Here is a 20,472-nt window from a genome sequence, read left to right on the forward strand (position 1 = left end):
TTAGACCCCCGCTGTACTGTAGCGATGTTATATACTTATAACTTGACTTCCGGAATACGGCAATGCGATACAATAACATTATTTTGCGTTTCATTTTTATTGCTATTGTTTTTAAGAATGTCTTTTTATTTTGTCATTGCCCTTCATAGGTAAACGAGTACGGCTTGATAGGCTCATCTGATGCTAAGCGGTTATCGGAGCTAGATCACACGGGACTGGTGATATCTACTCTAGCGAGTTCAATACGCCTAATCACTAATCAATATCCAAATTTAAAAAAAATTGTGGATTGTTTTTTTTTTAGACAGTGCTATTATTTCGCTGTGAAACTCCATCGCGAACATAACACTATTAAGACGCACTTAGTGCGTTTTTCATTGGAAAAATTGATACTTGCCTGTGGGTTGCGAACATCGACACAGATGAATCTCTCGATGCGCCACTTCGATAAAGCGGCACGACACGAGAACCCTCTCATCGTGGCCGCCGGTAACATTCCCGATCCTGCGGACAGAATGGAAAGCAGTCGACGTCGCCACAAACACGTCATTTCGGATCCTCCCGATCCACTGACGGTGCTTTTAGGTACCTCAAGCACCGGTTATCGTTCTCGTCGAACCCGTCGCTTGTGACTAAGGGCTCGACAAGTAAATTAACCCACAGACACAGCACACTGAGTTTCTCGCCGGATCTTCTCAGTGGGTCGCGTTTCCGATCCGGTGGTAGATTCTGCGAAGCACGGCTCTTGCTAGGGTTCGTGTTAGCATGGCTGCGTTAGCATCAGCTTAGGTAGGAAAAGAAAAGCTCGATCCGAGTACATCAAGCGTTTTGTCCTTTAGGCCACGGCGACTTCTCTATGACGACATTTACGTTAACTTAGAAAAGATTTTTGTTTGCGAATTGTTTAAAACTGAATTCCGATTATAGGATAATCATGAATACTCCAAAGGGTTTTTGTATTTATGTTCAAAGACTTTGTATAAATTTGATTTTGCATTTTGTGTTCTATCTTAAACAATTCTTTGGCCGTGTTTAAATATATTAATAAAAATATGTGTGATTAATTTGGATATTGAAATGTAGTAGGTACTTTTTGAAATTTTCTCTATCACAGATTATATTATTATTAAGTTTTCTAGCAGAGCGACAGTCCTACTGACATAATTTGACATTTATTTGACAATATGACCAAATCAAGAGTTAACTTAGTTTTATTTATTAACTAGTTTAATTTTAAACGAACATGTATTTATCATAATGTTATTAATATTTTCCTTATGCTGTTTGTTTGTAAAGGTAAGTGAATTCAAAGAAAGCGATTGGAAGTTATTGAATGAGTAGGAATTTGCTCTTTAACGGGTGCGGCCCACTAAGCGCCCACAACAATCACGCTCACGATCGCAATTTTTCCCGTTCCACTTGCTTGCGAGCGTCACTGTCGTAAACTCAAGTGGAATGGATTATAGAGCGTTTTGAGCGTGGAGGTAAATAATACAACCGACGAGTTAATAAAAAGATTTAAGAGGATAGGTTATAATTATCTGTAAGCCTTGAAAATGAACTTAATTAATTATTAATTTTTTAACATTATATAAATGACGGTGACTGACTCGTTGGTGCAGTAGTTAGCGGCCCTGAGTGATGCGCCGAAGGTCGTGGGTTCGATTCCCACATCGGGCAAACATTGTGTGATCTTTGCCTGGGTTTTTACTATCGATAAATGTATATATTTAAACGTATATAAGTATCTTTGTCAGTCTCTGGTGCCCATAACGCAGGAAATCCTAAATTGCGTACCTACCGATGCGGACTCACATGAGGTCCTACCACCAGTAAACAAGAGACCCTGGTCGCGACTTGCAACGCTGGTGTAGGATTAAGAGGTCCCTATCAATGCGCATATTACGCTCAACTCCATACTCCGCATTCCTCTCCCTGATTAGCCGAATTTGATAGGAACCTGGCGGCTTGAGATGTTCTTTCAAGTATACAATTTACGAAATTGCTTGACAAGCCAATGTCTTTTACTAGCTTATAGAAAGGTTTCGCTGGTACGTCGCTCCTACTTCGACGGAATATAGACTAATCACGTATCGATTTTTGGTTAACTCGTTTGTGAGAACATAGTGTTTTTTTTTGTTTTGATAAGGAGTTATTTTAACGAAATTAATAAAATTTTGTTACATTTAGAAGATCACGATCTTCTAAATGTAACAAAACCCCCAAACTGGAGAAATATGGACGCGCAATTTTCGGCCTTGTAGGTGCGGTACGTTCAATGTTGATGCTCCCGTGAAAGAAATTGCATCTCCTCTAAGTTCACCTATTATACAGTTAAAAAAAAAGGGAAATTATCTTCCGCGGAAATTGTCTACAAAAAAAATACATATTTTTCTTTCTAAAGTATTTTATAAACTCATTTAAACAGTCATCAGAGTTGTACGCGGAAGCGAAAATTGAAAAAGTTTCGTTTACTTAATTCGACTTTAGAACAATTCCGTTTTTGATGTTCTTCAGCGAGTGTTTTTTTTTATTATTTTAAAATCTCTTTGTCGAATGTATTTATTTAGCTCTGCTGCTCGAGTGTATTTTTGGAAGTTCCGAAATTATTTATTCGTATATAGCAGCCTTTCACAAAGTGGGCGATAACGCCTCTTATGGGCGCTGCAGGCCTAAAGGGGGCCGGTAAGAGACCCACAAAAAAAAAGGGGGCGTTTTGTAGAGGCTTGAGAGGCGATTTGTAATTTCATCTAGGATGACTCTTAGACACCGACTAAGCTCTCGCTATAGTTGTTTTTAAGTAGGTGAAAAATGGGGGCGCTAAAAAATAATGCGCTTGCGAATGCACACCACATTACTAGCACTTGCGATTTCGTATTTTATATGCCATGCTTACATTTACTAAAACGACATGGTCATTGTGAATTCAATGTACATTTCCCTTCTTTGAAATAATTGTAAATGTTAGTTGAATGCACATTACCCAAACGAGGAGGCAAATGAGCACATTTACCAAAAATTTGTACATTTGCCGCAATATCTACTTTTACCGTAACATATTCACCGTACCTACCAATTCGTAGCCTGTTGAATGCTGCCGCTGATCTTCAGACATGAGTTCGAAATAACAATTGCATTGGAATAAAGACTATTATTCGTTTTCAACTATGATGATGCATGATTGTAACAATAGCCAAAAGTCATTACCCTCTGCCGCCATGTACTTCAATAACGTCTAAAAATCAGCTCGACCGTCAATTATTTTGCCCATTTACTTACACTAAAAAAAAATATCTAAATTTCTAGTTAACAGACCTTGTAGCTTGAATTAAAGTTACGCAAAAATCTAATCAGACAAAATACGAAATCATTATGACAAACGACATGAATTGTATTACCATAATATTAACCGGACTGCCATCGGTGTTCGCGAGTTGTAGATATAATAAAAACTATACGGTATGCGTTTACTTTTACGGTTTATTCTTGCGTTTTCATAAAGTCATTATATTATTTCTGACGCTTCGAATGCTTTATGTTTAAGAAATCACAAATAATTTTGAAAGGTTCGTCGATATATTCGGATATTGAATATTATATTGACTATTATATGTATGTACTAGCTTTACCCGTCCCCTTCGCTGGGCATTTAAAATTAACGTTATTATTTCTCACCCCCCACAAAGATTCTCATCATTAACGACCTCGCAACTAGTGTAGGGAGTCCAACGCTCATATAAATATTAGCCTATCCATTAAGCACATGTATTTTCTACATGGATACCAAGTTTTAACTCAATCGGTTGCGTGGTTCAGTAGTTATAACGGAACATCCGTAAAAACCACTAGATTTATATATTAGTATAGATATGTATATGTGATTGTGTATTTATATAGGTACATTTTTGTGTACGTATTTGTAACTTAATATACATTTCATTGCACTTACCACTATTTACTCTGCACTACCTTTGGTTGACTGGTAGAGAATGCCTTAGGTATTAAGTCCGCCAATGTAAATTTTACATGAAGTGCAATAAATAAATAAATAAATATTGTGCTACCGTCGATTCTAAAAGGAGATTAAACCGTAAAAGTTTTTTTAATTATAATAACACATACTCCAGGCAACAGCACAAGATTACTACTATACTCCGAACGTGTCACGTTCTACCATTCCCGGGATAGCCGCGTACCGCTCCGCTCTGACGCTGGACTGGCTGGCGGCCGAGGACTCCCGCCAGAGGGAGATGGTGGCGGCTTTCGAAACAGAACAGGCTCCACCGATGAGAATGATCTTAACCGATTGCATGGGCTATGCGACACCGCCGAGCGAAAAAATTGCTAGGCTTTTGTTGGAGCTGTTGAAGTTAGTTTAGCATCTATATCTTTCCCATTTTTTTTCTAATCCTTATCGCTGGCAGCCTAAGGGCTATTCCAGAGGCTACCCACGGACTGGCAGGTGAGTTTTACGGCAGGTGCTTCGTAGAAACTCCCACTGGAACGGAATAGCGACCCACTGAGAAGATTCAGCAAGAAACTCAGTGTGTTCTATGTATAGGGTTAGCTTGCACGTCAAACTCTTCGTCATAATCGAAGAGTTCGACGCGGACGGTGAATATTTATACTGGGAATATATTGGACAACTGTTATACAATAACATATACATATATCATCGATCTCACGTCTTAAATTGTGTGATGGCATTCACATTATGGTCTTTCTGGGTTCCGACAACCACTTTATTGGATAGATTCTTGAATTAGCGCACGACGCACGATATTGTAAGCCGTCTAAGATACATACCATATTTCTTCCGTGAAGAAGTCAAGCGATTCGATCATAAGGATCGGATAGACCTTATATATTATAATCGAGTTTTCGAGATTACATCACGTGGACTGCAGTAAATATTTAACAAACAGACGAACCGTAAGCTTATATTCCCGCAATTAGTGAAATAGAAAATTGTGTTGAGATTTCTTGAAGATACAAAATTCTCTAGGAATCTTGAAGGCGACGAAGGTCCGATCATCTTGGACCTAATACAAGCTTTGATTCGGGCCAAGCTACTCATAGAAACGTCAACGCTGGAATCCGAACCGGATTTAGAATCTCTGGTGAAGACTCCGAATGTGATGATGGGCGAGCCACACAAGACCTTTCCCAGGATCCTGGCTGCGGTCTGGTTGACCCTTACAGACGCCTCTACTACGACCAAGTACGGATGGTGTCCAATAAACAAGGTTATCTATGTAATGCTAACTTATTCTACATAAACTCGACTGATGATAGGGTGTGATGGTCACGTAGTTACGGATCCATCAGATCCAATAACCTTTATATTAGACGCATTCAGCTCTAACATTAGGAGCAGGCTTAGGAACCCCGGTAACCGTACTCGTCGAACTCGACAAAGAGGTCGACGTGCAACCTAACCCATGCATCAGCTCGCTGAGTTTCTTGCCGGATCTTCTCAGCGGGTCGCGATTCCGATCCGATCTCCCTCTCGGGCACGGGGGCAGCTGTTAACAAATCCCACCCCTCCTGGCTAAGCCTTTGCTCGCCCACTTGTCCTGGTGAAACTGGAAAGGGCTCCAAGCCACCAGTAATCCTTCAATTAAAAAAAAAAGTTGTGATGGAAGCGCGCACGGGTAGGTACCACCACCCTGCCTATTTCTGCCGCGAAACATCAGTGCGTTTCAGTTTGAAGGGTTGGGCATCCGTTGTAGTATAAAACTCGAGACTTTGAACTCCTATCTTAAGGTTTGTTTTTCAGTCATCACAGCAATAACAAAAACAAAAAATTGTTACACTACCTTGAGACATAACTTCTAAGTCTCAGTTTTTCAGTACAACGGCAATTAACGTTTATTTTAATCAATATATACCGAGGACACGAATTTTGGATATCTTCTGTTGAAGGTCACAAAATATTTGACGACAAACAAGCCGGTGAACATTGCTGAGCACATGAGGTCTTTGGATCCGGTCTTAGCTAGAGCTAGGTTCGTCATGGAGGAATTCGTACAGCACGTAACGCCCCTCAATATGTATCAAAAGCTGATCGGACGGAGGAAGGTAAGATCTAAAAGGTCTCTAATGGGTTTTTTTATTGCTTAGATGGGTGGGCGAGCTCACCGCCAACCTGGTGTCAAGTGGTTACTGGAGTCCATAGACATATAGAACGTAAATGCGCCACCCACTTTAGATATAAGTTCTAAGGTCTCAAGTATAGTTACAACGGCTGCCCCACCCTTCAAACCGAAACGCGTTACTGCTTCACGGCAGAAATAGGCAGGGCGATGGTACCTACCCGCGCGGACTCTCAAGAGGTCCTACCACCAGTAAGAAAGAAAGAAAGCCAAAGGAAAAAGCATTCTCGTAGATAGTAATTAAGTCCTCACACGCGTACGTACGTCTGTAGATTAATATGGCTTCGTAAAATTTATCATTCGCTTCTAATATATTGACCTTCTATTCTAATATATTACATAATCTGACCTTTTCCTTTGTGAGTGAAATTTTACATGTTTTTTCTTATTATCTGTGATACAACGGTAATTTAGAAAAGATAAAAAAAATCACCTATAAGCTATTTTAATTACAACTGTGATCACGAAAATAGTGAATTCTAAAATAATTGAGATATAAATAAAAATTATGACAACTTTTTTGCATTAGGTACGCGCTATTTTTTTGCCATTTTTTTTAATTCGTTCGCGACGACTACGTCTTTAATGTTGTAAACAACGCGAGATCAAATTATTAAAATATTAATGGCCGTCACTTATGTGTAAGAAAATGTTACACTGTTGAAAGTACTAAAGGAGTTTAATTGTTTCAGGAGGTGTCCTTTGGTCAGAAACAACAAAAACACGGTCCCAAAGAAAACCCTAAGATAGTACGCTCATAACCAACATGATTTCATTGAATTCTTACAAATAGAAATAATTTGAAGAAAAAAAAAAATAGATTTTTTTTTACTAAAAAATAGATTTTCTTTACATATTTCATGGAATTCTCTAGAATGGAGAATTCTGTGACCGTATAAAAAATGTATCACAGCTAGAAGAGAGCTCACGGGGTTAAGTGGGTTCATTGGTTATACATAACACATAAGTCATTTGCTACTTTTTGGCGGGAACGCGAGGAATGAAGTTGTGTGATTTGTTATATTTTGTCTATTTAGTGTTTCTTCAGGTTTAAATGTGTAATAACGGTGGGTTATTAACTGTTTAATATCTGTGAAAGTGCACAAATGTGGGAAAATGAAACAAAGACGTTGGACGTAACTTCTCGGGATCCTCCAAAAAGTCCGCTGAAAAAATCTCAGTAAATGAGCACCATTTTACTGCGATTATATTTCATCCCACATCATCTAATTTCATTTAATTTCATCCCAGTTGATTAATGTCTCAAATTAATAGTCTTCATTTCATTTCACTCCATATTATCATTTTTCATAAAAATAAGAATATAAATTAAAATAAGACATGACTTAAAGGTCTTAGTTACCAGGTCATAAAATCACTTAAAAAAGTCATTTGCGACAAATGAACACACCACAATCTAAATGCACATTGAGGGGTTAAAGACTGGACTGCGTTAAGATACCTACGACTGTTAAATTCTTGAAATCAATATGATTGTTTCAATGTACAATGATACAATGGTACAATTTTACAGGTGGTAGGACATCTTGTGAGTCCGCACGAGTAGACACCACCACCCCGCCTATTTCTACCGAGAAGCAGTAATGCGTTTCGGTTTGAAGGGTGGGGTAGCGGTTGTAACTATACTGATACCTTAGAACTTATATCTCAAAGTGGGTGGTGCATTTACGTTGTACATGTCTATGGGCTCCAGTAACCACTTAGCACCAGGCGGGCTGTGAGCTCGTCCACCCATCTAAGCAATAAAAAAAACACATTGTTTGAAGAAAATAGAATTTACTTTAGCGTCAGTTTTTAATGACGGGCTTTTTAATTTGCAGCATAAAATTGTTCATGATCGAAGCCCTTTAACTGTTTAACTAATCGAGACTCTTCTACAGGAGCGGGCTGGCCCAATTCCTGCTGCCAAGACTGCTACCACCAAACTTAAGGCTACTAGAAAATTTGACGTGAACGATGGCAGTCAAATTGTAGTAACGAATATCGGACACAGCTCGGCTACAGTGTCAGATCTTTTGAACATCTTCTTTTGTTTATTGTTATATGAATGTTTATTTTTACATTTGGAATTATGTGATTCTTTTTTTTGTAATTTGACTGTTTGTAAATTTATGTTTTGTATTTATTATGAGATTAAAGTTTATTATATACTAGCTTTTGCCCGCGACTTCGTCCGCGTGGAATAGTTACTTTGGCATTTTGGCAAATTTTACCCGCCTCTTCATTTACGTTGAAAGTGAAAATATTTTGAAACATTGGTGCTCCACTTGCATTGGAAAGAATTTTTCAAATCGGACCAGTAGTTTTCCTGAGATTAGCGCGTTCAAACAAACAAACTTAGCTTTATAATATTAAAGTTTATTATACATTTAATTTCAACGATGATTTTGATCGTTTCATGTGTGTGGTGAATAAACAAAATCTATGCTAATTATCATATTCATTCACAAATTATACGCAGCCATTTTAAATTAACTTGATGTTTGTAGTAAACGGTCATCGAAGTTTGAAGTAAAATCTCATAGACACATCCTACTGAGTTTCTCGCTGGATCTGCTCAGTGGGTCGCGATTCCGATCCGTTAGTAGATTTAGCAAAGCACTGCTCTTGCTAGGACCAGTGTTAGCAAATCCTTTCAGTTTGACCCGATGAGTTCAATTAATAGTCCGTGAGTAACTAGCCTTTTGAGCTATCAGAGCTTAAGTAGAAAAAAAAAAGAAGTAAAATCAAACTGTTATTGTCATTAAATTTATTGAAGTATTTGAAGTGAAGAGCCGTCATCGGGTTAGGGTAAATCTAGTCTTCATTAAGGTAGGTAGTCGTGTGGGTCCTGCTTATGTCTGCCACAAAGTCGCGTCTCGTTTTTGAAGGTGAGAATCGTTACAGTTGATGTCTCAAAGCAGGCAGCATAGTTCACATCGTAGTGTCCTCCTCCCGATCCACTTACAGTGCTTTTAGGTACCTCAAATATCGGTCACTGTTCTGGTCGTACCCGTCGCTCGCGATGAAGGATTCGGCGAGTAAATTAACTCATAGACACAGCCCACTGAGTTTTTCGCTAGGTCTTTTCAGTGGGTCGTGTTTCCGACCCGGTGGTAGATTCTGTGAAGTACGGCTCTTGTTTGGGCCAGTGCTAGCAACACCTAGCTTGAGTCCGAGAGCTCACCTACACGCTAGGGTAACGCTGATATAGCTTCTTAAGCTTAAGGCTATCAGCATAGGTAGGAAAAAAATCGTTGTGTCTGTCTAGAAGCTCTGCTAATCACCTAACACAAGATGGATCGCGAGCTCATCTAGATCGATTTAGAGTATTAAAAATCGATATACACTTCACTGAGCACGAGACGAGTCGAGGGAGGTTTCCCTTTGCCTTTATTTTTCATTCATCTATATCTATACTAATATATAAATCTACAATGGTTTTTACGGATGTTCCGTTATAACTACTGAACTATGCATCCGATTGACTTGAAACTTGGTATCCATGTAGAAAATGCATGTACTTAATGGATAGGCTAATATTTATATGAGTGTTGGACTCCCTACACCAGTTGCGGGGGCGTTAATGATGAGAATCTTTATGGAGGTGAGAAATAATAATTTAAATTTAAATGCCCAGCGTAGCGGACGGGTATAGCTAGTATTTTATATATCAGTGACTACGTAAGAGTTTATATCCAAAAGGCAATAAACGTATTTTTTTATTAAAGAAATACTAAAGACAATATTATTGTGCTAGAACATTATAGACAGTTATATCTCTGTCAAATAATGTATCTACGTTGAAGTTTTTCTTTGCTGTCAGTTTTGATATTTGGATTAAATAGCATGGATAAATTACCGTCTGTTTACATTTCGTATTGTTGGTTACTTCATTGATTATATTAAACACGAGGCTTTCGAAATTAAACTAGTGAAGATGAACAAATTATTTGTGTTATGGCTTTGAAAGTTTATCATGTTTACGTATTATGGATTTGCTTGACGGTATTTCACACATTATTGATTTTCTTATAAATAAAACTAGCTTTATTGCTCGTTGGTAATACTAAAAGGGATCTAGAAGCTACGTGATAATCTCTATTAAAAAAGGCCTTATGTAGCTACACTGTTCGCGTTACCAGAGTTTGAGCTAGTGCTATGCGTCATAATCGCCTTATCGCTGCCACCGCTGACTACTCTCTGAATCCCGTGTGCCTAGTGCGAGTTTTTTAACGTTCTCGATAACGTAAAAGTTAGCTCATATTTATATGGAATGGGATCGTTTGCGTACGTTTGCCGCTAGGGGCGCTGTTCCAACTGCATACAAAATTGGGTTAACTTTTACGCTATCGAGAACGTTAAGAAACTCGCACTAAGCACATTGATCACGCAGGAGCCACTCACCATCGACGCCCTAGAGAAGTCCTTACGGATCATCAGATCCAATAGCTCCTGCATTAGACGTCTTCAGCTCTAACACTAGAAGCAGACTTTGGGATCCCGGTAACAGTACTCGTCGAACTCGGGAAAGAGAAGAGGGATCTAAGCGTCAGCTCGCTGAGTTTCTTGTCGGATCTTTTGAACGGGTCGCGATTGCGATCCGGTAGTAGATTCAGCGAAGTATTGCTGTTGTTAGCCATTGTCTCAGGTTGAGCCCGTGAGCTCACATACCGGTCCGCGCGGAGTTGGAATACTTAGGCACCAAATGATTAGGTACAGAAACAAATGAAGTTACACCGACAAAGTTTGGACACAATGAGGTTTTTAAAGGTCGTTTTTTTTTCTATTTGTTTTTTTTTCCTACCTAAACTGATGGTCTAGTCTAGAGCGACCACATCAGCGTAACCTGAATTTGAAGTCGTCGTGGCCTAAAGGATAAGACGTTCGGTGCATTCGTATCTAGCGATGCACCGGTGTTCGAATCCCGCAGGCGGGTACCAATTTTTCTAATGAAATACGTACTTAACAAATGTTCACGATTGACTTCCACGGTGAAGGAATAACATCGTGTAATAAAATCAAACCCGCAAAATTATAATTTGCGTAATTACCTCTTGTGAGTCCGCGCGGGTAGGTATCACCACCCTGCCCCTTACTGCCGTGAAGCAGTAATGCATTTCGGTTTGAAGGGTGGGGTAGCCGTTGTAACTATACTGAGATCTTAGAACTTATATCTCAAGGTGGGTGGCGCATTTACGTTGTAAATGTCTATGGGCTCCAGTAACCACTTAACACCAGGTGGGCTGTGAGCTCGTCCACCCATCAAAACAATAAAAAAAAAAACCTTAACTAGTAGGTGAGCTCACGGGGCTCAAGCCTGACGATGTTGCTAACACGAACCCTAGCAAGAGCAGTGCTTCGCAGAATCTACCACCGGATCGGAAACGCGACCCACTGAGAAGATCCGGCGAGAAACTTAGTGGGACTATTTGTACTTAATTTTCTGTTGTACCTATTGTTGTTCTATTGGTGTCATTAGTCCTCATAACACCGCAGATCCCCGTTTGCTTCTTTGGGGAGTTGAATATAGAACGAATGGAATTATCGAGTATCGGCTTTTGTTTTTGTTCTAACGAAGGCCGATGCTGTTTCAATTTAAAACTTTCGTTATTATATCTAGTGTCCTTCGGCGTGCGCGGACGATGTTTTCGAGACGGAGTTCCCCGAGGACCGCTGGGTCTTCAGGAACGCTAAGCAACAGGATTTATTGAGCGCCGCCTGTTCAAACGTCCACCCCTCAAGCAAGGACTTCGTAAAGCGCTTTTATGCTATCCTACCATAGTTAGTTACACTAGAATTTACGAATTTCGTCCTTATTTTACTGGTGGCAGGACCTCATGTGAGTCCGCACGGGTAGATACCACCAGCGCATTTACGTTGTAGATGTCTATGGGCTCCAGTAACCACTTGACACCAGGTGGGCTGTCAGCTAGCCACCCATATAAGCAACAAAAAAAAGGCCTTAAATCAAACAGTAAGTTTTTCTGTATAGTTTATTATCCAGAGAGAAGCAGAGATGGTTTGTGTTAATTTTGCATGTGGATTTGTGCAAAATGGATTTTGCTTGAAAAATCAATTGAAATCAGGAGAGCTCAGTATGTATTTTCGGATTATGGTTTAGAAGATGAAGATGCCTAAATATATATCGCTTTCAATTGTTTTTTTTATTTATTGCTTAGATGGATGGACGAGCTCACAGCCCACCTGGTGTTAAGTGGTTACTGGAGCCCATAGACATCTACAACGTAAATGCGCCACCCACCTCGAGATATAAGTTCTAAGATCTCAGTTTTCAATTGCTAATATTAAATTTTAATTTACTATTCAGTGTTAATCTCTACTTGCAGTTGTAGTTGTAATCTTCGCTGTTGGGTTTCACTATTCAGCCTATACTTATATACCGCGAAGGCGTTTTTTGTTGTTCTATAAAAGCAAGTCTAAGTTCAATCTTATAGTCTCAAGGTATGATGACGTCATAACGTCAATAGGTTTCTGTAAACGTTTGAAGTCACCGTGAACTTGATTTTGACTGAACTCTTGAGTGCAGTTTCATCTTCTGAAGAATATGTATCAATCGATATCATATTAATATCTGCTTTGTGTGCATCCAGCTTTGACAAGGATCATTCGAACATTGAGTTCCTTCACAAGCTCCGCGGGACGATATACGCGATGGCCGAAGGCGACGACAAGCTGGACCGGGAGGCTGCGATCTACGCGACTGTATTGATACCGATTGTGTTCTTGCATAGATACCGAGATACCTGGTGTCTTCTTGAAAGGGTAAGCCGGCTGATGGCTTTGTGAACACGGATATAGTCGCATCGCTTGATAGGGTCCAACGGTATTGCTTAGATGGGTGGACGAGCTCACAGCCCACCTGGTATTAAGTGGTTACTGGAGCCCATAGACATCCACAACGTAAATGCGCCACTCACCTTGAGATATAAGTTCTAAGGTCTCAGTATAGTTTACAACGGCTGCTCCACCTTAACCGAAACGCATTATTGTTCACGGCAGAAATAGGCAGAGTAGTGGTACTACCCGTGCGGACTCACGAGAGGTCCTACCACCAGTAATTACGCAAATAATAATTTTGCGTGTTTTGATTTTTATTTCGTCAGTTTGTCTGTCAGACGACTGTCATAACTTTGTAATCTTCGACCTAATATCTCAAGGTCTAAGTATCTTCACAGCTCGCGTCTAAGATAGGGTATTTATTGCTGTTCATTTCCAAACGGTGTTTGTTAGTGAGTAGATTAATTATTACAGTTTCACAGAGGATTGCGCATCTATCAAATATCGCATCCCACTGAAAAGAGGATCGCATGAAGCTACTCCAAAAATCTTAAGCCAGTCGAGCATAAGGTACTTATTAACTCATTGATTCAAAATTTTACTGTAAGTCATTTTTTGACGTGACAACGTCTTATAATTCGACGGAGCCGGCTGCACGCACGAAAAAACATGACGCATGCGGCGTTACCTCGCTCTGAGGCGTTGTGAGCGATGCATCCGCGTGGTCAGCTGCTATACAATAATACATTTATATGTTTTCGTCAAGTATGAAGTTCAGTGAAAAGTGAATGTGGTTTCAATTGTTTATAGCAACGATAATTGCGATAATTGAAAAATTAAACCATTCCATCAGTATTTTCTTATGACGTCGTCACGTTCAACTATCGTCAGTAAACCGACTTTACAGATAACCGATTTTTTACGTATAATATTTTTTGGACTCAAAGCCGGTAGTTTGAAAACCGATGTTCTTTATTTTTCTCCATACTAACATTTACTGGTGTGTGTGTGCGGGAACAGGAGACGTACGCTTCCCCGTATTTATTTATTTATTTATACATTTAACAAAAATAAATACAACTATGGCTTATGGAACTCCAAAATGGATACCCATCCAACGTTATAGTGACAGCGATAAAAAAAACAAAGTTTTTGTATCCATTTTTTTTTTCGATGCATAATCGGATGAAGAAGCTTCTCATGTTGACTGGTTCGTGAGGCTCATAGACGTCACAACGCGAATGCTACCGCTAACTTTGAAGCCTGAAATCGAATTTTCAATTGAATATGCAATTTCGAAAAGGGCACATGTCGCATATTTTGTCAAATACGTTTTTTCATATTATACATGTAGTTTTAAGGCTTACCTACACCCATTATATAATAATTCCAGTAATTTTCAATTTCTAATTAACACTAAAATTTAACTCAAAAGTTAATATTTTAAATTTTACACTGCTTTAGAAAATAATTAGTTTTTTTTTTTTTTTTTTTTTTTTTCCTCCTACCTATGCTGATAGCCTTGAGAGGCTATTTCAGCTTCGCCCTAACGTTAGTAGGTGAGCTCGCGGGGCTCAACCGGAGAGTTGCTAACACTGACCCTAGCAAGAGCAGTGCTTCGCAGAATCTACCACCGGATCGGAAACGCGACCCACTGAGAAGATCCGGCGAGAAACTCAGTGGGCTGTGTCTATGGGTTAGTTCGCTCGTCGAACCCTTCGTCGCAAGCGACGGGTTCGACGAGGACGGTGACCGGTGCTTGTGGTGCCTAAAAGCACCGTTAATGGATCAGGAGGATCCGTAATGACGTGCTTTGGGCGACGTCGACGGTTTACCATTCGGTCTACTGGGTCGGGTATGTAATTTCCAGCGGCTACGATGAGAGGGTTCTCATGTCGTGCCGCCTTCTCAAAATGGCGCAGCGATGCCGACTGTAGATACTTACTAAGGGTCGAGCTCCAGGTCGTCGTGGAGATCCACATTCCTAAGGAACCAAGGCGCTCCGACGGCTATCCTGCAGAATCGTGATTGAATAACCTGAAGGGATTTCAAGTTGGTGCGGGCTGCGTGAGCGAACACTACGCTTGCATACGTCATGACGGGGCGTATACAAGTTTTGTAGAGAGTTACCTTATTACGGAGGGACAGTTTGCTTCGACTACAAAGCATTGGATAGAGTCGTCCTAGAATAAACGCGGCGCGGTCGCGTACCGTTTTTATATGGGGACGGAATGTCATCCCTCTGTCGAGGGTGACGCCTAGATATTTGACCTTCGAGACCCACGGAATGGGCTGGCCAAAGAGAGTGATGGGACTAACGGCGGAGGTGTTTGCGCGCCTACTACGGAGTGGGATGCTCGAAGTGATGTTCGGAGGGCGACCCCTTTTGAAGAGCACCGCTGCGCTTTTCGTGGGGTTGATGTCTATTCGCCACTTCCGGAACCACTGTCCCAGGGTGGCTACTGCGATCTGGAGTCGCCGATGAAGCAGCGACATCTTCCTACACGAGTAGTAGATAGCCGTGTCATCGGCGAAGAGCGCTAGATGGGTCTCCGGAGACCGGGGTATATCATTGATATACAAACTAAATAATAACGGGGAGAGCGCGGAGCCTTGCGGGACTCCGGCGGTCAGTTGACGGGGACGAGAACGAGTTCCCTCTACTCGATATCGAAACGAACGGTTCGACAAGAAGTCTCGTATGATGAGCACGAGTCTGTCTGGCACTCCCATGTTGTACAGTTTATAAATTAAACCGTTGTGCCAGACTTTGTCGAACGCCTTCGCGATGTCGAAGAAGAGGGCGCCGGTCGGGATTTGTTTACGCCTATTTAGTCCTATCAGAATGTGCTCCGTGAGGCGGTGCACTTGTTGTACGCACGAGTGTTTTGAGCGGAATCCGAACTGTTCGTCAATGAGAATTTTGTTCGCGGTAACAAAATCCCAGAGGCGTTTCCTAAGGAGCCGTTCGTAAATTTTTCCTATCGTCGAGAGGAGACTAATCGGACGGTAACTAGAAGTTTCGTTTGTCGGTTTGCCCGGCTTATGTATACCGATAACGTCCGCTTCTTTCCACACCGCGGGAAAGATGCAGTGCGTCATAGCGGCATTTAAAATTGTAGCCAACATTGCTATCAGTTGGACTGGCAAAAATTTTAGCGCGCGGTTGTGGATGCCGTCGGAGCCGGGTGCCTTCCTAGGTTGTAGGTTGTGGATCGCGTCTCTAACTTCGTCAGTGGTAATGGGGGGTAACGCGTCCGAGGGCGGCAGGGAAGCTCTGCGCTCGACCTCCCTGTCGACTAACTCGGTGTGTTCGGGGTCCGCGTGTTGAGTGCTGGTGGTGCACTGCTCTTGCAGTGCATCGGCCAGCAGCTCAGCCTTGTCATCGTCATCGAATGCCGGTGGTTGGCCTGAAGGGCGTACGAGGGGAGGCATAGTAGCGGTAGTTTCGGATTTGAGAGTCCTAGCTAGTCGCCAGTATGCTTGGTGGGAGGGCGCGAGTTGTTCTAAATAACTATGCCAATTATCGTTACGCGCGTCGCTTAAGCGGGAGTGGACTTCGCGTTGTAGACGACGCATCCGAATCCGGTTTGAATGCGTGGGAAGACGATCGTAGGCCCGGATTGCCGCGTTCCTAACTCTTAAGAGATTCCTAAGATCGGGGGACAGTCTGATGCGGTGGAAGCTGTCCTCCACATCGACTTCTTTAGAAGATCTAATGATCGCGGAAGATATGTGATCGGTAATGATGTTTATGGATTCGACGGTGTCCTCGGGGGATAGATTCGAATCCGGGCCGTAAGGGAGGATTGGCGGAGCGGTGTCGGCTAGGCACGTGCCCAGCTTATTCCAATCCACCATGGTCCTCGTAACAGTGACTGGGTTGTGGGGGCGACCGAGCTGCATAACGACAGGTCGGTGGTCTGAGTCGAGCTCTGACATTGCTTCGATGGAACGCAAGCGCAGAGTTACGTTCCTAAGCAATGCCAGGTCTATAGTGCTCGGACGGAGCGCGATGTTATACGGATAACATGTTGGAGTTGGGGGACCGACTATTTCAAAGGTGAGGTCGTCTATAAACGCGTCGAGACGCCTACCGTTAACGTTAGTACGATGGCAGTTCCACCTAGTGTGGTGGCAATTTAAATCGCCTGCCAGGATGACGGAGTCTCCCATGCCGAACAGTGACTCGATGTCACTGCTCAGAAGGGGCTTGTCCGGGGGGAGATAAACGGATGCGATGACGATCGGCTGGTGTCCCGTCAGCGAGATACGGCACACTGACGCCTCGATATGTGAGAGCGAGGGAGTATCGAGAGGGACAACGTGCAGGGCCCGCCTATAGTAAATGGCAGTCCCGCCTTTGGAGGCGGTGAGTCTGTCATTCCTAACCATGACGTAATTCGCGACTTTCGGGTCGCGACGCGAGGGCTTCAGACAGGTTTCCTGCACTAATAGAATATCTACAAGATTATCGCGGAGGAATTCGAAAATTTGATCGCGTTGCCGCGCGAGTCCGTTAGCATTGTAGAATGCTAACGTAAGGGAATACGGTTTTTCTCTACCTTTTTGCGCCATTGATTACCGGTAAAGATTTTATAAAGTGCGCGACACGGACTCGTATACGTCCATGTGATCGAACGGGCCGCGAGCCTGTTCGGGGGTTACCGACCTACGTATCGCGTCTGCGAACGATCGCAGACGGTCGAAGTTACCGCGGTGACGAAGTCGCGCACGAGCGCGAAGTCGTTGACGGCAGAGGGTTGCGGGGGCGGAACGCGGGCGCGGGGCGAGGTGCGAGCAGGGGCTGGGGCGCGGGGCGTGTCGCGAGCGGGGGCGGGGGTGCGGTTTCCGTTCCCGCCTTCGTATACGGCAGCGGCTTTTTCCACGCCGAGACCGTGGGAACTGCAGCCGGCACGAAGGCGGGTTTCGGCACTGAAGGTGCCGAAGTCTTTGGGCCGACGGTTCGCGGAGCTGGGTGGGTTGGCGTTTTCGCGGAGCCCTAGGACATCCACGGTAGTTCGCGGGGTGCCCTTGCTTAAGGCATAGGACACAGCTTGGAGGTTCGGTCGCGGTTTCCCTATCTCTAACAATCTAACGTAGCGTGATCGCCGAGGCACTTTCACGCAGCGGGGGCGCGCGTGGCAATTACGCGCCGAGTGGCCATAGAGTGGCACCTGTAGCACTGCCCGGGAGTGCCACGCTTGTGGGGGGCTTCGATCGAGATCCCGGATAGGCCGCAAATTGTCGTGAGACATGCGATCTTCTTTTTGGCCTCCGGGGTGGGTTCTAACGCCACGAGTATCATATTATAGGGCTGTTTGCCCCGCCCGCTGTGCATCCGGTGCACACTAACTATCGGGAGGGCCTGAGCGGTCAGATCCTCCTTAATGTAGTCTATTCTAGCTCCTTAGGGACTCCGCGTATTACTACGCGGAGCTCGCGGTCCTCCTGAAGAGCATAGGTGTGGAAACCTATGTTCTCCTTTCGGAGGTATGCTGAGAGGGCCCTATGGTCGCCCGGCGTTGCGACCTTGATCTGAATCCCATGCGCGACGTTACGCGCATGGGTGTAGTTAATTTTATTTGCCTGAAGGGCCTGGGACACGCGATTCCACGCTGTCTTCTCTTGAAGTATCAGCGGGGGCGGGGCAGCTACTTTGGAGCGGGCGCGGGCTTGGGACGCGGCGGTGGGGTTACGCGGCGCGCGGAGTCCGACTCCGGTGTAACTACTACTGCGGTCGAGAGGCGGTCGCGGATTTCGTCTGTTTTGTCGTGGAGCTCCGGGACTCCACGGCGCGAGTACGCTTTTTACCGCGCGTTACGGTTTGGAACCCATCCGAAGTTCCAGGCTGAGGGCTTGACGCGGATTCGAAATCCATCTCCGATTCGGTATCGGAGCCTGAACTTGAAACGATCGAGGTCGCGACGGACGAGCGCGGATGACGTAACGACGCGGGCGCGGGGGTGGGGGTAGCGCTAGGCGCTTCGTGAGTCGCATCGTCGGAACGTGCGCTCGAACTTAACGCGGCGGCGGGGGGCGCGCGGCGTGCCTCCGAGGCACGGTTGAAATACGCGGCGACGGACGCGGGGGGGGAGGGATTGCCACGGAGGCCCTATACGCTAAGTACTCGGCCCTAATTGACGGGTACCTATCCCGGAGGAACCCGACAATGTCACTAGCACTCACTGACACTTTCTTCTTGCTCATTTTCGGTCTTCTTGCCCGGGGGGGCGGCCCCGGGACTTTTGTTGAACTCGCCGAAAGGCGAGGCCCCGGATAGGATTTGTAACCCCCCTGTGCTGCAGGACAGCAAGGAGCAGGGGGGGGAATGCCTATGCCGTGAAAACGGCAATCGGCGGGGAAAAGGAAAGGAACCCGCTCGGGCTGTATAGTGCTACAGCAGGCAGAATCGCGAGCGGGGTCTAGTCTTGAAAAAGACTGTTGTTTTTGGGAAGGGTTAGGAAATCGCTAGCCTGTGAGTGCCACAGGAAGCTGAACGTAGCGATTGGTTTTGCCTTGAAAAAGGCAGTTGGTAAGGGTGGGTTCGCGGTTACAAAACTTTAGCGCACAAAAATGGACCCTCGATACGCAGATCGCAAGCGACCAACGGATCGGCACGTCCGCGCACGACCGAGTCGTGAGCGAGAATGTTTTGTGCCCTTTTTCGAAATTGCATATTCAATTATATTGGACATTGGTCCTACCCTTAAAACTGGAAAGCAGAATCTTCATATCTAAAATAAGTAAGCAGGGTGGACCAGTAGGTACACGCTGATCGGTTTCAAGGTGGACTCCTTGTTATATATTCAGCGATGACTGTGGAAAGAGATGAGGCGGCTATATGCCTTGCTTTTAAGCGCTATGCTATGCTTTAAGCGGTAGGCAGCGGCTTGGCTCTGCCCCTGGCATTGCTGAAGTCCATGGGCGACGGTAACCACTCACCATTAGGTGGGCCGTGCGCTCGCCTGCCTACAAGGGCAATAAAAAAAAAATATGCGACTTAGAATCCACACAGCCAAATTCAATAAATTAACCATTTTTATTTGTAGATCCGTTCCTTCATCTCTGATCTTCCGGGGTCTCCTCCCGTCACTCGTACGTCTCATCCTCGTCTAGAAACGGATGACGAGGAGCTATACGATCGGAAGGACGTTAAATATTTGAAAGAACTAATAAAAAATCTTGGTTAATTATTATTACTCAAAAATTTTTTTATTCTTAAAAATTTTCTTTGTAAAGATATTACTGCTCATAATAATAGGAGCCCAGAAAGACGTGGCACCATTTTCGTAGAGATAGAAATAGCACTTTCATTTGGCCGTGCTATAGATCTGCAAATCGAAATGCATGAGTATTTCGTGATAGTAATAGCAAAGACTGTGTTTGCGCATGCCCCTTAGTTAGGGGCAGTTAGTAAACTATCGTTTTATTGAAACTGAGTTATCGAACCATCATAATCCCGTTACAAGAAGACCTGTAAATAAGTGTTTTTTTTACTAATATTATAAACTAG

At 43.5% G+C, this 20,472-nt stretch overlaps 1 protein-coding gene across 1 annotated transcript; it reads left to right on the forward strand.

Annotated features, from left to right (window-relative positions):
* Positions 1 to 1,178: 1,178 nt before the first annotated feature.
* Positions 1,179 to 20,140, forward strand: LOC114242719 (uncharacterized). The gene is made up of 9 exons (XM_089739332.1): positions 1,179 to 1,296; positions 4,128 to 4,369; positions 5,006 to 5,246; positions 5,926 to 6,081; positions 6,848 to 6,904; positions 11,779 to 11,939; positions 12,770 to 12,941; positions 13,431 to 13,526; positions 20,009 to 20,140. Exons 1-8 carry the CDS (start codon positions 1,258 to 1,260, stop codon positions 13,488 to 13,490), a joined length of 1,128 nt encoding a protein of 375 aa, XP_089595458.1. The 5' UTR covers positions 1,179 to 1,257; the 3' UTR covers positions 13,491 to 13,526; positions 20,009 to 20,140.
* Positions 20,141 to 20,472: the final 332 nt, after the last annotated feature.

This window comes from Bombyx mandarina, chromosome A1 (genome assembly GCF_030267445.1).
Source record: "Bombyx mandarina strain Sakado chromosome A1, ASM3026744v2".
Lineage (NCBI taxonomy): Eukaryota > Metazoa > Arthropoda > Insecta > Lepidoptera > Bombycidae > Bombyx > Bombyx mandarina.

Coding starts and splice junctions, on each gene's coding strand:
- LOC114242719 (XM_089739332.1), top strand. CDS start 1,258: ATGTTATTAATATTTTCCTTATGCTGTTTGTTTGTAAAG. Junction 6,082..6,847: donor AGCTGATCGGACGGAGGAAG/GTAAGATCTAAA, acceptor TAATTGTTTCAG/GAGGTGTCCTTTGGTCAGAA. Junction 6,905..11,778: donor CCAAAGAAAACCCTAAGATA/GTACGCTCATAA, acceptor TATTATATCTAG/TGTCCTTCGGCGTGCGCGGA.